This window comes from Myotis nattereri (assembly GCF_964212035.1).
Source record: "Myotis nattereri genome assembly, chromosome: 1".
Lineage (NCBI taxonomy): Eukaryota > Metazoa > Chordata > Mammalia > Chiroptera > Vespertilionidae > Myotis > Myotis nattereri.
This window is the reverse complement of record NC_138075.1, coordinates 76152350-76176145: the sequence shown is the minus strand read 5'-3', so window position 1 is coordinate 76176145 and position 23796 is coordinate 76152350. Positions and strand designations below refer to the sequence as shown.

The following is a 23796-nucleotide window of genomic DNA, read 5'->3' as shown; positions in this document are numbered from 1 at the left end:
AACAAAAGCTTCAATTTTCATAGAAATGTAAGCTTATTGCAATAGAGACATGCTGAAATGGCTGAAATGAATGCGTAAGTGTTAACATAAAATAATAGAACATTTTAATAAAAATTAGTATTGTCTGGGCCGCAAAAATATTCACTGTGGGCTGCATGTGTCCTGTGGGCCAGGAGTTTGACATGGTTGGTATAGAATGATAGCTTCTTCCTCCCTCCTGGTCACAGGTCCTATCAGACTATAACTTCTACCATCAAAGATCAAACTGTACACCCCAAATGCTTTTTCTTGGGTGGTCCAGGCGGTACTGGGAAAATGTATCTTTATAAAATTTTAATACATTGTATTAGAGGTCATGGTGGTATAGTTATTGCTGCAAATTTCCTTCTCAGTGGAAGAACCTTTCATTCCCAATATAAATTACCAATTCCATTAAATGAAACTTCAATTTCTAGACTTGATATAAAGAGTGAAGTTGTTAAAACCATTAAAAAGACCCAATTCTCATTATTGATGAATGCACCATGGCATTCAGTCGTGCTATAAACATCATGGATAGATTACTAAGAGCAATTATGAATTTGAATGTTGCATTTGGTGTGAAAGCTCTCCTCCTCAGAAGGGATTTTTGACAATGTCTCAGTGTTGAGCCACATGCTATGTGATCAGCCATAGTACTAACGAGTTTAAAGTACTGTAGTGTTTGGGGATGTTTCAGACAGTTGTCTCTTAAAACAAACAGATCAGAGGATTCTGCTTATCTATATAATAAAGAGCCAGGTTCATAATGATCAATTAAGATGCAAGGCTCAACCAGACGGGAAGTCAGTGCTGACCCAGCACTGACTGGTGCCACTGCAGAGGCCCAACCCAGCACTGACTGCCTAGGGGGCTTCGGATCAGGCTCAGAGAGAGGCCTGCAGAGAAAGAGGCAGGGTCTGATCCATAGCCTCTGTGGCAGTTGTTGATCAGAACTTGCATCTCTTTTTCTCCTGTCCTGGCCAACAGCTGTGCCTCCATTTCTTTCCAGTCCTCCACTGGGGCTGCTGATCAGCCCCACCTTTCTGATCAGGCACAGTTGATAGGCCCAGAGACTCTGACTGGCATAGAAACTAATCAATCAGAACCAAATCTGGGTGAATGTAAGGAGCCAATGGCTGTCTAGGAGGCGAAGCTTTTGAGGGGGCAGGGGGACTGTCATAGAAACTGACCAATCAAAACCAAATCTTGGTCAACTGTGAGGAGCCAATGGCTGCCTAGAAGGTGGAGCTTTTGACATTGACTGGCACAGAAACTGACGAATCAGAACCAAATTGGCCAGCAGAGTAGGGCAGTTGGGGTGAGATCAGGCCAGCAGGGGAGGGCAGTTAGGAGTGATTGGCTTGTGTAGCCCGCCCCCATTCAAGGAACTGCAGCCTCCTGATCACCAAACCCTCTGTCTGAGAAACAGCAGCTGTGTGGTCACCTTTATTTGGGGTTATTAATATCGTGAATACATTTGTGTTCAGTGCCTGGTACATTGTGCCTTGTTGTGTGGTATTTTGTGCCTTTAAATCAACACAGCAGATCCAAGCAACTGCAGCCTCTGATCACCACACTCTCTGTCTGTGGAACAGCAGCTGTACGTGAAGCCTCCCCTCACCAACCAGAAGAGCCAGCACAGCTGTGAACAGCACCCACCAGAGGAGCTGCTGCCAAGTGAGGAACAGCTGCTACCGCAACCGCCCGAGGAGCACCCACAGCCCAAGGAGCCACTGGCAGCCAGGGAGCAGGCACTGAATGACTAAATGTCTAGATATGTCAGGAGTGATCAGGCAGGCAGAGGCAGTTAGGGTTGATCAGGCAGGCAGGCAGAGAGGTTAGGGGCAATTAGGCAGGCAGGCAGAAGGGTTAAGGGCAATCAGGCAGGCAGGCAACTGAGTGTTTAGGAGCCAGCAGTCCCAGATTGTGAGAGGGGTGTCCGATTTCCAGTTTATGGTGGTTGGACATCCCCCAAGGGGTCCCCAATTGGAGTGGGTGCATGCTGGGCTGAGGGAATGCCTTCCCTCTGTGCACAAATTTCGTGCACTGGGCCTCTAAGTAGTGAATGGCTAGTAAAACTTTGAGATGGCAAACTTGATGGCAGTTTTCATTTAGGAATGGATATTATTGAAATCCCCGGTGAAATGATTTGTATTGGATCTATTATTGAAGCTACCTTTGAAAATAGTATCTCTGTAGATATATTTAAAAATATATCTAAACATGTGATTCTTTGTCCAAAAAATGAGCACACTAATAAATTAAATGAGGAAATTTTGGATATGCTCAATGGAGATTTTCACACATATTTGAGTGATGATTCCATTGATTCAATGGATGATGCCAAAAAGGAAAAATTTCCCATTGAATTTCTTAATAGTATTACTCCTTTGGTAATGCCATGTTATAAATTAAAATTGAAAGTGAGTCTAATCATGCTACTGAGAAATATTAATAGTAAATGAGGTCTTTGTAACGGTACTAGATTTATTATCAAGAGATTGTGATCTAACATAATCAAAGCTGAAGTATTAACAGGATCTATGGAAGGAGAGGTTGTTCTGATTCCAAGAATTGATTTGTCCTTATCTGACAACAGCCTCCCATTTAAATTAATTTGAAGACAGTTTCCTGTGATGCCAGCATTTCAATGACAACTAATAAATCACAAGAACAAGCTCTAGACAATGTTAGAATATTCCTACCTGAACCCATTTTCAGACATGGTCAGTTGTATATGTTGCTTTCTCTCAAGTTCAAAGAGCATGTGATGTTAAAAGTTAAAGTTGTATATGCTTCATCACAAGGGAAATTAGTCAATCACTATGCAAGTGTGTTTTCTCTTAATGTGGTATACAGAAAAATATTAGAATTAGTTAAATCAATTTATCAGTCATTGTATCAATGTTGTTTTTAAATCATTTCTTGCTGTTTTCATATATGTTTTTGGTTTTATATTATGTCTTTGTTATATCATGTTGTTATTGTTTATTTATTAATAAATTTATATATTATTTTCATATATATTTTATAAATTTTCTTTCATCTCTGACACTTCTATTATAGAGAAATGGCCAATAGCAATATTAAAATATTTCTTTTAATTAATTACCTTTCAATGTGTACTAATTCATGCACTGGGCCACTAGCATGCACATATGCCAAGCACATGGACACAGACAATAGAGTGGTGAAGGCCTGGAGAGGCAGGTGCGAGTTGGAGGGGGTCAATGGGAAACAAACAAACTGGACATCTTTAATGCTTTCAGCAATAAAGATAAATTATAATAAGTTAATAAATACATATTTGTTTGCCACTATCTCTAAATTCCTCCTACACGAGTGTCCTGAAATTCATTTCCCGTGACACCAGAGAGGTGCCTATTTCCAACTGGTGCTGGAAGACAACCCTCCTTGGTGTCAGTCCTATTCTGGTAACAAGAGTTCTCACTCATTCTCACACTCATTAGAATGCAGCAGAAAGTGTTTTATTGCTGTTAATACAGCATAGCAAAACTTAACAGAAGGTCTGAGGTTAAAGTTATGGAGGTTTGAACCCTTCATTGCCCTCTTCCTTATTGCCTTCCTTTGAAACACACAGAGTTCTGAAGCAGAAATGAATCCTATTTCTTTTTGTCCTAACTCTTGCCTAGTGTACTTGATACTCTAATTCTCCCAATCCCTTCCTTTTTTCTTTTATGGGAACTAGGGAATCAACAAAGAAAAGGCAGAAGAGAACATAAGGAAACCTGTACCAACTGAGAGGCAAAATGGTAAAAACTTTAAACAACCTTATCTAAGTGAACAGGAACCAAATGAGAGGAAGGGTCTCTCGTCTGAGGGAGGTCACGGGCAATAATGAAGAACTTGCAGTGGGCAGCATCTTTGTAGCAGCAGTTACGATACTTCCCTGCAGTGAGATTACAGTTAGTGAGGTTAATAGGTTTTGGGCTCTGGTGGCCTTTCTTGCAGACTATCTTGGGAAGCTCACAGGCAGCAGCCACATTCTGGAAGAAGTCATGCAGAAAGGTGTTTTGAGGCTTACAGTGTTGAGTATCATTATTGACACCAAGCATTGCCTTGTTGCATTGGAAAGGTCTTGGTTGTGTATGATGAATTTCAAAACACTGAGCCTTGGTGAGTGTTTTAGGCAAAGCATTGTTGCTAGATTGGATGCTGCTGGATTTATGAATCACTTAATAAAGCCAAATTTACTCTGTTGAATTTTGTTTGGTAACAGAGGGGAAGGATCACCATGAATTGGAGCCTACAAGCTTCTCAATGGCCAAAGAAGTAAACATAGGACAGTAGCAACAAGTAGGAAAGGAGTTTCAGTGGCTGAAATGTGTATAGTATATTCCTGGAACCGTAAGTGGCTAGGTATGACTGCTTTTAAGAGGAAAGTAAAGTGAATGATAGGAGATGAGTCCAGAGAGGTGAGCAAACATCAGATTATGTAAGAGATTATGTGCTGTAGTAGAGAAAGTTGATATTTCCTATAGGATAGGCATCAAGTATACACGAAAAATCCCAAAATTTGGATAGCATAGACATGCTAGTGATCATGAAGTTCACAAATGTTGAAATTGATTTTATTCGTTAGAGTTTTTGGTTTCCAACAACTCAAAACAATTTGAGGTAGCTTAAGGGGAAAAATGTAAATGGTGGTGTGAGTAGGGTGGATATTTACTGGAAGAATGTGGGAGAGATTACAATATGAAAACTATATAGCAGAAGAATTGGTCTTTGGAAATAGCGGAAACCCAATTAGCTGAGTTAAGCTGGAGATCAGGGCTTAATGGGCATAAATCCACTTCCTTTTTTTTTTTTTTTCTCTGAATCACTACTTGAATTCAGACTTGAAGACAGTGTTGGGGAGAAAAAAATCTTTTTCTTTTATCCTTCTAGGTTCTCAGCTAAAGCCTCTGTAACCAAAAGCAGATTAACAAGAGAAAAACAAACAAGTAATTATCATGAATATCTCGTACATACATGTGAAAAACTCAAAGATGAGTAACTGTAAGAGGTGGCCAGCACTTGGGCATATACTATCTTCAGCTAAAACAAAGAAAGAAGAGTGTGCAGAGGCAAGTTGTGGCAAAGTGACTGTTAAATCCATACTAATGAAGCATCCATCTTATATAAAAACTGCTGTTTGAAATTTTAACCCTGCTATTTTGGCTTCTGTAAACGCTTGCTTGCTTAAATAATAAGGATAATAAGACTACTCCCATTCCAGAGAGGCCATAAACTATGCCCCAAAGTTGTCAGTGCTGGCACCAGGCCAGGCCTTGAGATATGGTCTCATGGCCCCTTCCCAGCACAAAGGCCTTCTTTCTCAGAAGGCCCAGAAGTCTCATTCCAAATTTGGGAGACAAAGGACTGGAAAAAGTATGAATAGAGAAGGTTTTCTCCATGTTGGGGGCTCAGAATTTGAAAGACAGAGTTTTCTCTGGGCCTGAGCATAATTACAATTAAAAATAACTTCCCTTTCTCTAACCATTGCTTGTTTTTTTTCTCCAGTCTTCTCTAACACTGACAGGCCAAGAAACATTGTGAGAGCTTAAGAAATTTTGTTGCAGAGGAGAAACCAAGATGGGGGTATAGGTAAACACTGGAATTGCTGCTTCCCACAACAACTTCAAAAATACAATGAAAAGACAAAACGAACATCACCCAGAACTACAGGAAGGCTGGCTGAGTGGAAATTCTACAACTAGAAGGAAAGAGAAAAGCACACTGAGACCCAGAGGAGATGCAGAAGTAAAGTGCAGAGGTACGGAGACTCGAGCACCCGCGGAAAGGGGCTGGCACCTGAGGACAGGGCTGTCTTTTTGAATCAGGAGGGAGGCACAAGCTCCCAACTGCTCTGAACTCCAGTTCCAGGAAGTCTCTGGGGACCGAGGACTCATACAGAAGAGAAACTGTACTGTCTGGCAGTGGGCAGGACTCAGAACTTGAGGGCAGCTTTCCCTCAGAGGTGCTTGCAGCAATTACCAGGACACTGAGATGTGGGGCCCCTTAGGGCAGGGCTGAGGATCAGCCTTAGTTGCTTGCTCTGCCCTGTTGATTCCCTGAGATCCCACCCCACCCAGGCTGCGGCAGAGGCTTTTGCATAAGAATGCCCTGGCCTTTACAATCTGAAAATTACCTAACAAATTGCAGCTGGGCCAGACAGACACAGAACTTCCAAGAGAAGGCCCAAGGCACCACAGCAGCTTGCACTGCTTCACTGATGGGCCTCACCTGGGCACCTCCAAACCCCAAAAAAGGAAGGGGAATCCGCAGATCTCTTCGTAGCTCCTGCTGGGTAGCCTCCGACAGAGGCTAAATTAGCACCTCCTTAGATCCAAGAGCCAGTGTACCCAGTGGTCAGAGTGGGACCATCCAGATTACAAGTCCACAGATCCTTAAGGGACACACTCAGGGGGCAGACTCAGTGAGCACCAAAGTCCCACTGAAGCAAGTCTTACCCCATAACGGTGTTACTTCAGCACAGATGTTCTTCCACTGCAGACACAGCTGATTCTCACAGCCAATTGGCCTGGAGGTCAATTCCTCCCAGTGATACTTACAAAAATCAAGGCTTAACTACAACAAGACTATGCACAAAGACCACAAAGGGGTGCACCAAGAGTGTCCACCTCAGGTAATTGGGGAGGCTGAGCCACTGGGCCTTATAGGACACCTAGCACACAAAGACACTCTACCAACACAGGAAAGCAGCCTAAATGCGGAGACAAAGAAACAGGTCACAAATGACAGAAATGGAGGAAAGCAAATGACTGGATATAGAGTTCAAAACCACGGTTATAAGGTTTTTCAAGAATTTAATGGAATCCGCCAATAAATTTAGTGAGAGGATATGAAAAAAACCAACTACAAATTAAGCATACACTGACTGAAATAAAGAATAATATACAGAGATCCAACAGCAGACTAGAGGATCCCAAGAATCAACAAAGATTTGAAATATGAAGAAACAAAAAATACCCAACTGGAAAAGAAAAAAGAAAAAAGAATCCAAAAATATGAAGATAGTGTAAGAAGCCTCTGGGACAACTTCAAGCATACCAACATCCGAATTATAGGGGTGCCAGAAGAAGAGAGAGAGCAAGATATTGAAAACCTATTTGAAGAAGTAATGACAGAAAACTTCCCCTACCTGGTGAAAGAAATAGACTTACAAGTCCAGGAAGTGCAGAGAACCCCAAACAAAAGGAATCCAAAGAGGACCACACCAAGACACATCATAATTAAAATGCCAAGAGCAAAAGACAAAGAGAGAATCTTAAAATCAGCAAGAGAAAGAAAGTCAATTACCTACAAGGGAGTACCCATACGACTGTCAGCTGATTTCTCAACAGAAACTTTGCAGGCCAGAAGAGAGTGGCAAGAAATATTCAAAGTGATGAATAGCAAGAACCTACAACCAAGGTTACTTTATCCAGCAAAGCTCTCATTAAGAATTGAAGGTCAGATAAAGAACTTCACAGATAAGAAAAGCTAAAGGAGTTCATCACCACCAAACCAGCATTATATGAAATACTGAAAGGTATTCTTTAAGAAGAGGAAGAAGAAAAAGGTAAAGATAAAAATTATTAACAGCAAATACATGTCTATCAACAAGTGAATCTAAAAATCAAGTGAATAAAAAATCTGATGAACAGAGTAAACTGATGAATATAATAGAACCAGGGGCATTGAAAGGGATTGGACTCACAATTCTTGGGGGGAAAGGGGTGTGGGGGCGCAGGAAGAGACTGGACAAAAATCGTACACCTATGGATGAGGATAGTGGGAGGGGTTAGGGCAGAGGGTGGGGTGGGAACTGGGTGGACGGGAGTTGTGGGTGGGGGTGGAGGGGAAGAGGAACAACTGTAATAATCTGAATAATAAAGATTTAATAAAAAAAAAAAAAAGAAATTTTGTTGCATTCGCTCAGTGGGCTGAGTCCAATATGTTGATGTCAGCAAGCAAGTGTGGGAAGGGAGGGATATATATATATCTCCTGTGCAGGACAGGGTAACCAGTCCAACCAAGTGCAGGTGGGAGGCCAGATATACCAGGTGTATCAATAAATAATGCGGTTTTTTTTTCAATAGATGGAGTTACACGTATGTTGATATATATGCGATTTGATACCTATGCTATTTTGTTGTATTGACCACAAACTTCAAAACTTCACATGTCAAATTTTCTGAAGGTGTTAACATCATAGATATTTTTATGCTTAAAAATGTTGAATTTCGTGCCGAAAAAAGAGCATATGCAGGAAGTTTTCATTCATTACTTCACTTTGAAGAAAAGTGCTGCTGAAAGTTACCGTATACTTTAGGAAGCTTATGGTGAACATGCTGCATCTGAAGATACTTGTGACCACTGGTTTCAACACTTTAAAAGTGATGATTTGGATGTGAAAGGCAAAGAACATCCAGGTCAACCGAAAAAGTTTGAAGACCAACAATTGCAACCATTATTGGAAGAAGATGCATGTCAAACTCAAAAACAACTTGCAGAAAGATTAAATGTTGCTCAGCAAACAATTTCTCATCGTTTACAAGCAATGGAAAAGATTTTAAAGGAAGGAAAATGGGTGCCACGTCAACTGAACAAAAGACAAATGGAAAACCGAAAAGTCATCAGTAAATTGTTGCTTCAATGGCATGAAAGTCTTTTTTATTTTGCATTGAACTGTGACTGGCAATGAAAAGTGGATTTATTTTGAGAATCCCAAATGCATGAAAACATGGGTTGATCCAGGTCAACCATCAACATTGACTGCAAGGCCAAATCGCTTCAGAAAGAAGACAATGTTCTGCGTTTGGTGGATCAGGAAGGTGTGGTGTATTATGAGCTTCTAAAACCAGGTGAAACTGTTAACATTGATCCCTACTGACAACAAATATTCAATTCGAACCACACTTTGATGGTAAAATGACCAGAATGGGCCAGAAAACATGGAAAAGTAATTTTGCTTGATGATAATGCACCATCACACACTTTGAAACCAGTTAAAGACACGTTAAAAGATCTTGCCTGGGATGTATTAGCCCACCTGAGTTTTTCACCAGACCTTGCTCCTTCAGATTACCACTTGTTCTGATCGATTGCACAAGCACTTTCTGAGCAGCACTTCAAAACATATGAAAAAGTAGAAAATTGAGTTTCTGAATGGTTTGCCTCAAAACAAGAAAAGCTCTATTGGGACGGTATCCACAAATTATCTGAAAGATGGGGAAAATGTGTAGATGTGTAGCTAGTGGTGGACATTACTTTGAATAAACCACTTTTGATGTTTTTCTTGAATTATCGTGCTTTCCGCATTATTAACCAGTATCAATTTATCTCCTCATCTCAAAGATTGGAGGTCACTCTGAGAAGAGCCTGGAGCTCTTTGTGTCACACATCAAAGACAGTCTCCTGGGTACAAAGGAATGGTAAGGCCTTCAGGGTAGGAGGTAAAGAATAAAATTCAACCAAGTAAGTTTGAAGATCTAATTGGCTTATTAAGCAATTCAGGAAATGGGCAGCATTCTATCTAGCAACTAGAAAGGCACTTTGGTCAGTTGTACAAAAAGGGACGTTTTTACAGGCAGAAAGAAGGTGGATTACCAAGTTAACAGAGTGGAATATTTTAAGCAGGACACCTTCATTCAGGGGAAGGCAGGGGGTCATATCAGGCAGATTACCTTACCAGTGCTGATCAGGAAATTCCAAATTGATTGGTTTACAATTCCACCTCTGGAAGAGGCTGAAATTTGGTTAGTTATTAAGTTTTAGTCTGGTGACTTGAATTAGCAAAAATGATTTACAATTATACTCATGAATTTTCATGCCTATGATTTTTTTACTTTATAATAGTGTGAAAGCAATATGCATTCAGTAGAAACTGGCTGCGCTAAGCTATGATGTTCAGTAGTGTTGAAGAGAATGGTTGAAAACAGTCCAAAATAGAGTCACTTTTGGTAACCATGTGAGGTGACAGGTACATTGATTACCTTGATTGTAGTGATTCTTTCACAATGCAAATGTGTACTCAATCAGGATGCACACCTTAAACATAAACAATGGATATTTCCTGTAATTCAAATATTTTCTGTTTGGTCCTTTCACGGGGGTGTGCATGCACACACACACACACACACACACACACACACTCTCACATAAGTATTTCCCTTCTTAGCTGCTGGTGTCTTCATACATCTCTGTTCCTCAATTTATTTCAAAATAATCAAAGGGGAAAGGGAGGGGTGTGAGAATTGTCTTTAGTAAATGACACAAATGTTTCTGTGTTGTGGTCATTGATCCAATAGTTTTAATCATGGACCAGTTTATGAGTGTATTGAGGTGTTGGTGCATGTTAAAAACTAGAAAAGATTTAAAAGAGGATAGAAGAAAAAAAATCTCCACAAAATACCATAGCACCATATTCACAGATATTGTAGTTTGAGTTCTTTATTAAAAGGAGTACATGGAAAATCTTTTAAATCAGGAAGAGTGAATGAGTTTTAATGATCTAGTACATGATTAATACTGTAACTTACTACAATGATTCAAAAGTTTGGGAAGAGAAAAGGAAAGTTCTTTGTATCATGTCTTAGTCTTATTAGATCCAAATATAACAAGGTTGCCAATTAGACAGACAATTGTACAAAATGAAGTGTCATTTTGCCAGTTTATACTTCCAAATTTTTAATGCTTCCCCCAACTGCTGACTTTTGAGAATATTAAAAAGATGATAGTCTCAAAACACTCCTTATGATGAAGTAGAGAAAGTCCTGGATTAGTAGCCAGTTGAAGTAGTTTTGTTGCTTCAGCTTTTCCACTAACTTCATGATCTTCAGCAAATCCTTTAACTTTGGGCCCTATATGTAGCAACATCAGCATCACAGGGGTGTGGTGGTATTAAAATGAGATAACTGAGATGGAAGCACCTTAAAATACTTGTAATGCTATATCATATACATAGTAACTAAATTCCAGAAGGCAGGATCTGAGAAGGCTAAGCTGACCAGTATTATAAAAGGAAACAGAAGAGTTTGTAGAAATTTTTATTACAGAAAAGCCCAGTCCCATTATAGATTTATGTCTCCATTTCTCTTTGATGCATTTAACAGGATGGATTATATAGAGAAGAGGAGTAATAAGCAGAGGAGGCAGAGCCTGAGACAGCTCAAATTAATTACTCGGTATTCAAGGAGTATGTTAAAGATCAACCACAGGGCCATAACCCCTTCAGGGTAGTGTCTATTTGTCAAAGTGCACAGGCTTCGGGGGGTTACCATTACAGGCGATGACAACCTGCTTAGCAGTGAAGGCAGTGGTCTGATATCTGCAGTTTGGCAAACGTGATATAAGACTACATTCTGTGACTCTCAGTACACCCTTATGGCAATTATACCGGCCATTCTTGCACTGGGTTTTGGGTTTGTAGCAGATTTTTAAAATGGTCGGGATCTGTTCCTGGATGAAGGTGTTGAATTGCTTGCATGAAGGCCTAGTCATATTCCGTATTTGCATCATCTTGTTGCAGTACATGTTGTTGACATGTATCACCTTAGAATCCACATGTTTGTCCAAGAATTCTTTGTACGACTGGCCATAGGAGGGCTGCACCAGCCCCAGCCCCAGCAGGGTCAGCAGCGAGAGCAGAAGCAATGAAAGGGTCTTCTGGAGAGCCATCACTACCTTGGATGTGCCTGGAGAGAAACCAAGAGGTAGGAGAAAGGAAGGTAAAAAATGAGCATCAGAGAGAGGTGTGGAGAATGGCAAGTTGATATTTCCTCAACTCTATAGTCTACTCTTCCTCCCCACTTCTCTGCTCAGAACTTTTCTCATCACTGCTTCCCCAAGAGTTAAAAGTTTGCAAAGATGATCTTCTCTGAAAGCAAGAACTTTTCTCTTTTATAGAGAGACAGTGCTGTAATCAGTACAATGACTCAGGGTAGAGACTGACGGCTGGATGTCCAGGTGTATATGTCCTGTATGGTCAGGGTGTGAAAAGGGAGAAAAGGCAGATCTAAATGAAACTAGAGTTGTCTGTCTCTTGAGGAAATTTTCTAGTCATGTGATCTTAGGAGAGTGTTTGGTTCCCTGGAGACTCTGATTCCCAAAGGTTTGGACAGACAGGATAGGCCAATGAGAGTTAGTAAATTGATTTTAATTCCTGAGATCTGGGAATTGAGGAAGGTGTGGGAAAAAGATAGAGTAACATTTAGGGTTAGCCTTTCCTCTCATATGTCTATTCCTTTTTTTAAATTAAAAAAATTTTCAATTACAGTTGACATATACTATATTAGTTTCAGGTGTACCACACAGTGATTACACATTTATATACCTTAGGAAGTGATCACCCCAAAAGTCTAACACCCATCTGACACCATACATCATTATTACAATTCTATTGACTATATTCCCTATGCTGACTTGGCATCCCCATGGCTATTTTAAAAACTGGCCATTTGTACTTTTTAATTCCTTCACCTTTTTCACCCGCTGGCATTCTTTTAATGATATGAAAATTGACTTGATTTTCCTTTTGAAATCTTATAAATCCTATCTTAAAAGAGTAAAAAATGGAGAGAAACCAAGATGGCGGCATAGGTAAACACCGGAGTTTGCTGCCTCACACAGCCACTTCAAAAATACAACTAAAAGATGGAATGGACATCACCCAGAACCACAGGAAGGCTGGCTGAGTGGAAATTCTACAACTAGAAGGAGAGAAAAGCATACTGAGACTCAGAGGAGATGCGGTGCGGAAGTAAAATACTAAGGTACAGAAGCACATGCCGAGAGGGCTGGCGGCTGAGGGCACGGTTGTCTTTTTTAATCGGGAGGGAGTCTCAGGCTCTGAGCTCCAGTTCCGTGTGAGTCTCTGGGGACCTAGACTCATACAGGAGAAGCGGAACTGTCTGGCATCGGTCAGAACTCGAGGACAGCTTTCTCTTGGAGGTACTTGCAGCAATTGCTGGGACACTGAGAAGCGGGGCCTCTGAAGGCAGGACTGAGAGCAGCCATAACTGCTCGCTCTGCCCGCCCTGTGGATCCCTTGGGACTCGCCCTGCCCAAGCCTTGCACGGAGGCATTTGCTGGATAGCCTCAGGTAGAGGCTAGATTAGCACCTCCCTAGAGCTCCAGGACAGAAGTTCTCCCACTGCAGACACAGCTGATTCTCACAGCCAATTGGCCTGGAGGCCAATCCCTCCCAGTGTTACCTACAACAATCAAGGATTAACTACAACAAGACTGTGCACAAAGACCACAAGGGGGAGCACCAAGAGTGTCCTCCTCAGGTAATTGGGGAGGCTGAACCACTGGGCCCTAGAGGACACTTAGCACAGAAAACCACTTTATCAACACAAGGAAGCATAAAAACTGTGGAGACAAAGAAACAGGTCACAAATGAGAGAAATGGAGGAAAGCAAACTGCTGGATATAGAGTTCAAAACCACACTTTTAAGGTTTTTCAAGAATTTTCTAGAAACCGCCGATAAATGTAGTGAGATCCTCAAGAAATCTAGTGAGACCCTCAGTGTTGCGATAAAGGACCAACTAGAAATTAAGCATACACTGACTGAAATAAAGAATATTGTACAGACTCCCAACAGCAGACTAGAGGATCGCAAGAATCAAGTCAAAGATTTGAAATACGAAGAAGCAAAAAACACCCAACTGGAAAAGCAAAATGAAAAAAGAATCCAAAAATATGAAGATAGTGTAAGGAGCCTCTGGGACAGCTTCAAGCGTACCAACATCCGAATTATGGGGGTGCCAGAAGAAGAGAGAGAGCAAGATATTGAAAACCTATTTGAAGAAATAATGAGAGAAAACTTCCCCTACCTGGTGAAAAAAATAGACTTCCAAGTCCAGGAAACCAGAGAACCCCAAACAAAAGAAACCCAAAGAGGACCACACCAAGACACATCATAATTGAAATGCCAAGAGCAAAAGACAAAGAGAGAATCTTAAAAGCAGCAAGAGAAAGAAAGTCAGTTACCTACAAGGGTGTACCCATACGAATGTCAGCTGTTTTCTCAACAGAAACTTTGCAGGCCAGAAGGGAGTGGCAAGAAATATTCAAAGTGATGAATGCCAAGAACCTACAACCAAGATGACTTTATCCAGCAAAGCTATCATTCACAAGTGAAGGTCAGATAAAGAGCTTCACAGATAAGGAAAAGCTAAAGGAGTTCAGCACCACCAAACCAGTATTATATGAAATGCTGACAGGTATCTTTTAAGAAGAGGAAGAAGAAGAAAAAGGTAAAGATACAAATTATGAACAAAAAATACACATCTATCAACAAGTGAATCTAAAAATGTAGTGAATAAATAATCTGATGAACAGAATGAACTGGGGATTATAATAGAATCAGGGGCATAGAAATGGAATGGACTGACTATTCACGTAGGGGAAAGGGGTGCGGGGGATGCGGGAAAAGACTGGACAAAAATCGTACACCTATGGATGAGGACAGTTGGTGGGGAGTGAGGGCAGAGGGTGGGATGGGAGCTTGGTGGAAGGGAGCTATGGGGGGAAATAAAGAGAAACAAATGTAATAATCTGAACAATAAAGATAATTATTTTTTTAAAAAGTACAAATTAAAAAAAAGTAAAAAACGGAGTATCCAGCCAAAGTGCTCTGAAAATAGTAAATACTGGTTGAATGAAATAATAAACACAACAAGGGAACTAATGAATGAATGAAATGATATGGGTGTAGGGAATGAAGATGTTTCCCAGGCTTGTGGAATTGACTGATAAAAGAAATTTAAAAAATAAATCTCAACAGCACAATCTCCACAAAAGAGACTTGGTCTGTGCCTTCTTTCCTTGCTGTTTCTATGCACAACCTAAAAGCTAGCCCCTGGTGATATAATCCGTCATCATGCATGTGTCCTTCATGCTGTGTCTATCTTCCCAATAGCTGTTTTAGTTTGCTGTCGACTCTAGTTGCAGAATCATTTTGTTGGCATTTTCGGCAGTGTAAAATAAACACATGTTTAATAGAGTTGTTTTTTTAAAAAACACAAAACTAAACAAAAACCTTCAGAGCCACAACAAAGAAAGCATTGCCATATAGTGTCAGAACATTGCTTCTGTTGACTGAGGAAAGGAAGGAACTCAGACCTATCTGAGCCTAAAATCAGTACTTTTTCCACATCTTCTATTCCCTCTCTCTTTCCACTCCCCAAATAGTCAGGATATTAAAGACTTTATGTTCAGAGTTGCTTCTCTTTAGTAACAGAGTTTAATCAGGGGTGAGATAGGGTAGGAGTGGAAGTGGGACTCTCTCACCAACACTAACTAGCTAGATGCTGCCATCTGACGGACTCTCCTGGGATTGGCATGAACTCATGAACTGTGAATCTCCTTGACCATGGCAATGAGGCAGGGCTGACTCACTATAGAAGCGATTTTCAACCTTTTTCATCTCATGGCACACATGAACTAATTATTAAATTCTGAAGCACACCAAAAAAATATTATTTGTCAATCTGACAAAAAAATTGGTATAATTTTAATTCATTCACACTAGGTGGCTATCGTGTTAGTTGTCATTTTTTTTTTTAATTTGACAATCTAAGGGAAAAGTGGTCAGTTTCCCTGACTACTCAGATACTGCAGGTTTTAAAAATTTGGGGGGCATAACAGTTAAAAATCTCTGACTCAACGGGAAGTGAGCAACCAAAACAGAAAGGACCGTTTTGTGAGGGTCATACAGGCCCGTTTCTACACATGCAGTGCAAGGGCTGATAGTAGCTGAAGTCCTGGTTGATGAATATGGGTACTACTATCCTTTTGCTTTCATAGAAGCTTCATGATGGCAGGTCACACTGTCTGGGTGACTGAAATGGCTGATGAGGGACCTGCATACCAGTTTCAAACATAACTTCATTCTTTAAAATGCTATCTCCTATAGTCACAGCTGCCTTTCGCTTGTATACAAAAGGCCAGAAGGCTCTAGGTCACATTTCAGTGCCTACAGCTATAGATATGAGATATGGACTTAGGAAGAGAGAGAAAGAAACCGTTGTGGGAAGAAGAGTAACAGGGAGAAATGATGCTGACTAACTCCTCACCCTTAGACTAATGGATGGAATTTCTGAAGGTACACTTAGCACTTGGGTAATAGCTTCATCACAACAATACACTTTGGGCTATTTTCCCCCCAAATCTAATCCTGCATGGTTAATCTTTCACCTCCGATTTTGCATGGTTTTATCTACTTTTTCTCATCCTGCTTCTTTGTGTCCAAGATATGATTTAGAAAGATAACTGGCTACAGAGAAGACCTAAACTATTCATGCAAGAGCAAACCCACAGACTCAGCCACAATAACCAACTGATTTAACACGACATCAACAAACATTTGCCAACAGAATTCCAATGTAGACATCAATGATTGTATCTTAAGGCTGTAGCTACAAAAGAAAATAAAATGATCCCCAAACCATCCCAACACATACTTTTTGGTCAGAGCTTGTCCCAAAGTCTTCCTCCACTCTACCACATTGATTCTCAATAAGAACTTCTTTTGATACTGTGACCCCAAAGAACTAGTCCTGCCACTTTAACTATATGATCTTGGGAAGATTACTTAACCTCTCAGCATTATTACTCATATGTAAGTGAGTATAATAATACCTGCCTCTAGGGATGGTATGAGGAATAAATGATAAAATCAATGTTAAGTACTTATCATTATGCTAGGTACATGGTAAGTGCTCAGTAAGTGTTGGCAATGGTCATTTTTGCAATTTCCATTTTTCTTCGTTTCCTTTGCGTCCTTCAATCTGGATAAAATAATGAATAACTACACCACGTTGTATATATTATTATTCCCCTCTCCCTTATTGTGTGGAGTACCTATATTCCTTCTAAATTAGAGGCTGTTTTTAAGTTGAAACAACTCAGCTATGTCCCTACAGAAAATTTCCTCTTCATTTTGAGTGGAATTTTCTTCCTTGCATATCACCATCTTCAAAGGGCTTGGGCATTTTGAGGTTTTTGCTTTCTTTTCCTTGCAAAGTTGACCAGGACTTCGATTCCTAAAATGTTTCACTTGAGATAAAGACTGACTTTCCTGTCATGTGACATTTCATTTTAAGCAGCTTTAGGTTGTGGGAGAACAAGAGACCCAGAGCAAAAAGTGCTAGGCTTGGCTACCCAGCTGCTAGTTCCATCAGCAGGTCAGCAAGCAACCCCATCCCATTGCCATGTGATTCCCTAGGAAACAGCCATTTTCCTTAACACCAGGGCAGAGAATGCAATGATAATTCTTTAAACAGATGTTTGAAGAAGATATGTGTTTGCACACTCAGTATAACAATGGTCCATACTTTTGGCCTTCCCTATCAAGGCATTGAGTAGGTCAATGATCCCTGTGGAAGTCATCTTGCATCATATCAGGGTGAAGGTACTGGTTGGAGAACCTGAGGAAAGGGTAAGGGTCCACATATTCTACCAAAATCTGAACCTTTCTCACATCCTAAGGGTTTCTTTTTGTTGTTGTTGTTGTTTTTTGGATTTTACAATAAGGCAAATTTTCTATTAAGAGAGGTTTGGAAAACTCTTCTTCCTACTTTCTTAGGAAATGACAGTGATATCAAGTTTGAAATAGGTTCACTCAAGGAAGAAAGATTCATGTGCTGAGTGTGCACCAGTAATTTACTTCTCCATTTCTTCCTGCATAAGTTTAAATACTTTCAGGTAGTCTGGGCTCTCCCAGGTGGCACCTGGACACTGATCTATAACCTGGTTATTGAAGAAGCAAGGCTTTTGGTCCATTTCAGGGCAATGTAAGCAGCAGGAGAGGATATCATTGTGAATACTGTGACCAGTACAGTCATATATTCATTCACAAGACAACAAAACTAGTGATTCATAATTTTAATTTACTAACAACCACTTTATAAATAAAATATTCAGGCACCTATTGATAGAAATAATGTAAGAGAAAGTCAATCATTAAATCTGTGAATTGATTAATATATTTTATAAAGAAAGTTTCTATTCACCTAAGTATGTGTTTTCTTGAAAACAAATCTAGATGAAGAAGAATAAGGGATAAGCTTGGAATCCTTCTATAAATTCCCAACGACCTCACAATTGCCTGACATCAATTGATAAAGTAAAAGTTTAAATAGAAAATAATGCATAGCAATTAAATTTTTAATTTTTATATGAAATACCCAGGAGAATATCCTGGGAGCAGTCTAGTCAAAGCAACTCAAAATTACCTCCTGCCTAAGACAAGAGGTGCATACTAGGAGTGAATTTTGGTGTTGATGCAGGAGTGCGTGTGTGCGTGTGTGTGCATGTTGGTGTGTCGGTGTGTGTGTGTGTGTGTGTTTATGTTGAGAGAGAGAAAGAGAGAGAGAGAGAGAGAGAGAGAGAGAGAGAGAGAGAGAGAGAAAGTTTTAGAGGGAGGTAGATAGAAAGTTTAATTAATCTGTTGGTATTTAGTTCTAAACATTACTTCTAAAAGTATTATTGGCTTACTCGACAGCAAGAACAATTTTCCCCTCCTGAAAATTTTGCTTCACAGCCATGAGCCCTGGAATTTCCCAGCTCTCTGTAAGATGAATTTAACATCCTTACACACACAGGAAGGGAAAGTCTACCTCCCTATTGACTAAGAAAGCACTAACTGATAGGCAAAATGGCATTTGTATTCCATGCCATCCTCTCTGGGGGCAGCTGAGTAGAGAAAATGGGGAAAAATCAATAGGCCAAGAATTGATGAGAAGACATTGATTCTTACTGATTTCAGAGACATTTTTATTTATTAACATATTGTGAAACAGAAAAGAAAAGATCCAGGCAGCTCATTTTCTGTGCACCTGGCAATGAATGTAGTCACCACTGTTTTGGAGTGTGTAGGGAAAATGCCAGGAATGGAGAGCAGAGCCAACTCTGGGCCGCTGGCTTGCTGGTTAAGGATGGTAAAAGGATTCATCAAAGGGACAGGCAAGTCATGTTTACAGGCAACAACTATGTCTGTGGACCCTGATGTGGCTCTGTACTGGCAGGGAGGCCAGAGGGACCCTCTTTATGCCTGCAAGTAGTGACCTGGAAAGGTGACCTGCTTATTCTGAAATTTTTTCTGTAAGGCATTCCATTTTCATCTTCACAGACCACCTTGATGTTGTTATTGGTGTCTTTGCAGAGTGAAGTCAGCCCTCATCTCTTCATCATGGTTTCACAGTTGGCTACTTGGATTGGCATCATAGTGCTGGGCCAGGAAGAGTCTATACCTGTCGTCATTCTGAGCCAGGGTCAGTGGGGTCAGACCCAGGCCCAGTATGAAGACCAACAACAGGGGACACAGGCCTATGGTCATCTCTACTAACAAAAGCTCCTGCCATGGGCAAAAGGTATGGTGGGGCGAAGTAGGCTAAAAAGGAAATTAGGCTAAAAGGACAGGTCATCAGGAGTCAGGTATCCTTAGTTACCTAAATTATGTATTTTCTTTTCTTTTCCTCATTAATCTCACATTTCTTATCAATCCAATCTTTTGGAAAATCAATCTAAGTTTCCTGAACACAACTTCCAGCCCCAAATATTCTCTCCTATCCCTTAAGACTCACTGAGTACTCACCTTTCTATCAGTCATAGCATTGCAATATCCATTCACACTCTAATTCATTTGTTAATTAATTGAATAACAAGCATTACATAAGCTCCTCTGGGTACAAGGCACTTTGCTAGGTCTTGGCACACAGAGACCATTAAGGTATACCCAAGTCCTCCCTAAAAGGAGATATAGCATCCATGGAGAAGGAATAGGAGCTCCAGTTCATTGAAATAAAACAGTAAGATAAGGGAACTATCAAAAAGATGGACTTTAAAAAATACGTTTAATTTATTTTAGACAGAAAGGAAGGGAGAGTGGAAGAGAGAGAGAGAGCAAGAAGGAGAGGGAAACATTGATGTGAGAGAGAAAGATCTATTGATTGCCTCCTATTGGCACCGAGACGAAAGATCAAACCAATACCAGGGGTTTTATCTGACCAGGAATCAAATCGGCAACCTTTTGGTGCATGGGATGATGCTCAACCAACTGAGCTATACTGACCAAGGAGGTCAAAGAGGGACTTCTAATGAACCCTAAACCCAGGAAAGGGTGAATCCTTCCTGGCCAGGGCCCTGGTTGGGGCTCTTACAGCAGCCAATCAATGAATGTGTCTCTCTCACATCTGTATTTCCCTGTGTCTTTCCCTCTGTCTTCTACTCTCTCTAAAAATCAATGGGAAAAGATCCTCAGTTGAGGATTAAATAATTAAATAAATAAAGTATTTTTTTTAAAAAAAAAGAATAATGAAGAGAAGAGAATTGCTACCATCATCTCCCGAGAGTTTTCAGTTTAAACTTTAGAACTCACACTTCCCAGGGGCAGTGTGCCACAGACACTCAAATAAACCCATACAGTAAGTATAATGCTTCTTCCTGGAGTATGATTTTATCTCAATGATAGCTGATTAAAAATAGAATTAAACAAATATAGATTATAACAAAATAGAAAACAAATTTCCTATGAACATTTAAAACTTTATGTGTTAAGAAATGTGAAGATTTGAGAACTGAAAACTATTTGGTGTTTGCAGCAAGTTGTTTCTGACAATATCTTTAGTTCTTTGGAGAAAAGTTTAAAGAACATTCAGATCCTTTAAAAACCATCCTACCTTCCCCCACATTATATCATATATATGTGAGTGTTCCCACATCCAATAATACAAGTGACTTTTCACAAAAATTTGAAACTGATTTTTATAATTTTGTTTTTCAAATTGTTTGTGAATGAACAACTTATTTACTTTATGATTGGCTATGATTTCTTAGCAACCATCACATCTAATGAGACATTCTTTTAATGGGAGCAAAAATTGGACCTTCAACTGTATTCTTAAGTGTGATGTAATTCATACAAATCCTAAATTAAAAGGAAACAAATGGTATATTTTTATAGGCATTAATTAGTAATCTTTATTTTGTACTTTTCTAACTCAATAAAAATTATTTTCATGTTAAATATTTTTATACCCTTAAAGATGCCACAAGTTCTAGCACTAAGGCTGTAGTATTACTAAACAGCCCTTGGAGTATGTCTGTGAATCTAGAAAGACCAGGAAATCCAGGGTTCTGATGGTTTCATGGGAAGGCATGTGAGAGAGAGAGCAAAGTGAACACTCTTTCTCATCATCATTTGGCATTGATACACCTTGTCTGATTCATAATAGCAGTACACAAATTTGGCACACTGTTGAAGAATACCAAATTAAACACTAAGAAAAATTTTGGTCATTCCACAATATTGAAATAAATAACAGCTGAAAAAAATTCCATTCAGAACATCAATTATAATTGATAATAGAATCAAGTGAAATCCTGTTCTTGGGACTTGAGCAACAATGTGGTTCATGACTGAAGAGAGAAGAGCCAGCCCTAAAAGAATAACAAGCATTCATACATGGCCACTGCTTCAGCACAGCTGCTCACCTGCCATGTTTCCCATTTGCCGATCTCTTTACATTTACATTGTGCTTTTTAGTCTTCTTGGTGTTTTCTTTTTCTAGTTTTGTGGAAGACCTCATCAAAGTTTTATTGATTTGGATTCATTTAGGTCTCTTGCTCTTCAATAGAGAAATATTGCCTTCTGACATCAAAGGCCGTTACAGCATCTCAGGCTCCCAAGATGGAAGAGGACCTCAGGGTCACCAAGGCAACACCTCTCTGCCTGGGGCCAGAATCCCAGAGTTCAAAATCAGGAAATAGAACCAGAGCTGTAGTAGCTGAAAGAGTCCTTAGGTGGCAGTGGTGGAAAGAAATGTTGCCAGTGTCTTCCAAGCTGTAGTGAAGACCAGGGTTCCTTGTAAGATGTACCAGTATTGTACAGGCTGTGGGGATATTGTTCTTCAAAGAGTGGGATCTGAGCTGCTGGGCCTGTCTAGTGTCTGTCCAAACACTCGTTGCTTAGATATTGAGAACAAGGACACCCCATTAGATACAGTGTGAAAGCAAAAGTCATAAAGCTCAGGATCTGCTCACAAGGATATCACAAATAAAGATACACCTATTGCCAATATCCACGGGTGCCATTTCCAACCTGTTATCCAATCACCTGTCTTCTTGTCAGTGTTTCCTATGGTGTACACTCTACAGGAGGGCAGAGCCCATCTTATTCACCTTGAATCACAGTGCCTGCCTCACAGGAGACCCTCAATATGTATATTATTTATTTATTTATTTTTAAATATATATTTTATTGATTTTTTACAGAGAAGAAGGGAAAGGGATACAGAGTCAGAAACATCGATGAGAGAGAACCATCGATCTGCCACCTCCTGCACACCACCCACCAGGGATGTGCCCGCAACCAAGGCACATGCCCCTGACCATATTCGAACCCGGAACCCTTCAGTCCCCAGCCCAACGCTCCATCCAGTGAACCAAACAGGCCAGGGCTTTATTTTTTTCTTTTTTTTTAGTGATTTACTTCATTTTCCTCTCCTGGCTTAAGTTTGTTCATCTATAGAATGAGAGAGTTCCTAACTCTAAAATCTGAAATTCCATGCTTCTCTTTAAGCATAAGAGAATCATTTCCTGTTTTACTAGCAAAAATGTAGTGGAATTACAGAGACAAGTCTGCATAAGTTTAGTTGATAGCAGAAGGCACCTTGCGAAAGAAATAGATGATAAGAAGACTCAAGACCCAACTCACTGCGATGTATCATTTGTTAAGGCTCAGTGAATAAACCAACCCGATAGACCACCTCTAAATAAGGCCCCGGACTGATGCCACACAGGGGCTTCATATGCTCCAAAGCCACTTGCTAGGTTGGAGATTGAAGGCCTCCCACCCCAGTCTGGAGAGATAAAGGGAAATCTTTGCTTCTAAGTTGCAGAATTTGCACATTAATTCTGTAAGAACTTAGCTAAATTTTGCTCAGACTTATTGTAATCTTGAATCCCTAAGACATCCAGAAACCAAAGCCCAGTTGGTACACACCCGGGCCACCTGTATCTAATATTTACTCCCCTACTCAAAACTTGCTCACTCATATATTCAGTCCCAAGTTTCCCCAAAAGAGGTAAAATGAATTTGGGAGAAAACAAGTATGAGACAGATTATTGTGGTGCTGAAGTGAATCTGCCTAGGCCAAGGGTTAGAGCTCACGTCTGGTCATCAACCTCACTGACACATTACCTTCCATAGTCAAGCATATAAGTGTCAGTCAGCTTTTTGCCAATGAAATATGTCCCCACTGTTCTTCAGCCTAACTTTATCATCTGTCTCAAAGCCATTCTTTAATCCTCAAAAGTATTAAAATTCTCTTTCTCTCTCCACAGCCAATGTTTTGTGTTCAAGAGATTAGTTCAACTTTACACACCAGGGACTTAACTTACAGTCTATGATAAGTAACTATGGTTTTAATTTCCATACATGTAGCTTCACACTTTTATATATCCCAGGGCAGTATCCCTAAAAGTGGAAAGCATAACACCCAATTCATATTCCTCCCTTTACCTCTTTTCCTTCTTTCTCCCCTTCAACCTGCCAATAAACATTTTGATCTTGGATGTGTTCCACTTGGCTCTTAAAGAGCAATCAAAACTTTTTTTAAATAAAAAAATTAGTAGGTAAACTTAGGAGAAAATAGAACTAAAAACCTACTTTTTTTTTTCTTTCCTTGCTCTGCCACATTTAATGCCTGCTCCCTGTGGGCATCCAGATACCCTTCAGCAAATGGCTTCCCCAGGATTTA

General features: G+C 40.1%; 1 protein-coding gene across 1 annotated transcript; it reads right to left on the bottom strand.

Moving 5' to 3' along the window:
* Positions 1 to 11271: 11271 nt before the first annotated feature.
* Positions 11272 to 11706, bottom strand: LOC308521684 (ribonuclease 4-like; the record flags this gene model as incomplete). The annotated part of the gene is made up of 1 exon (XM_081094762.1): positions 11272 to 11706. One exon carries the CDS (start codon positions 11704 to 11706, stop codon positions 11272 to 11274), a length of 435 nt encoding a protein of 144 aa, XP_080950888.1.
* Between the last annotated feature and the right edge of the window lie 12090 nt (positions 11707 to 23796).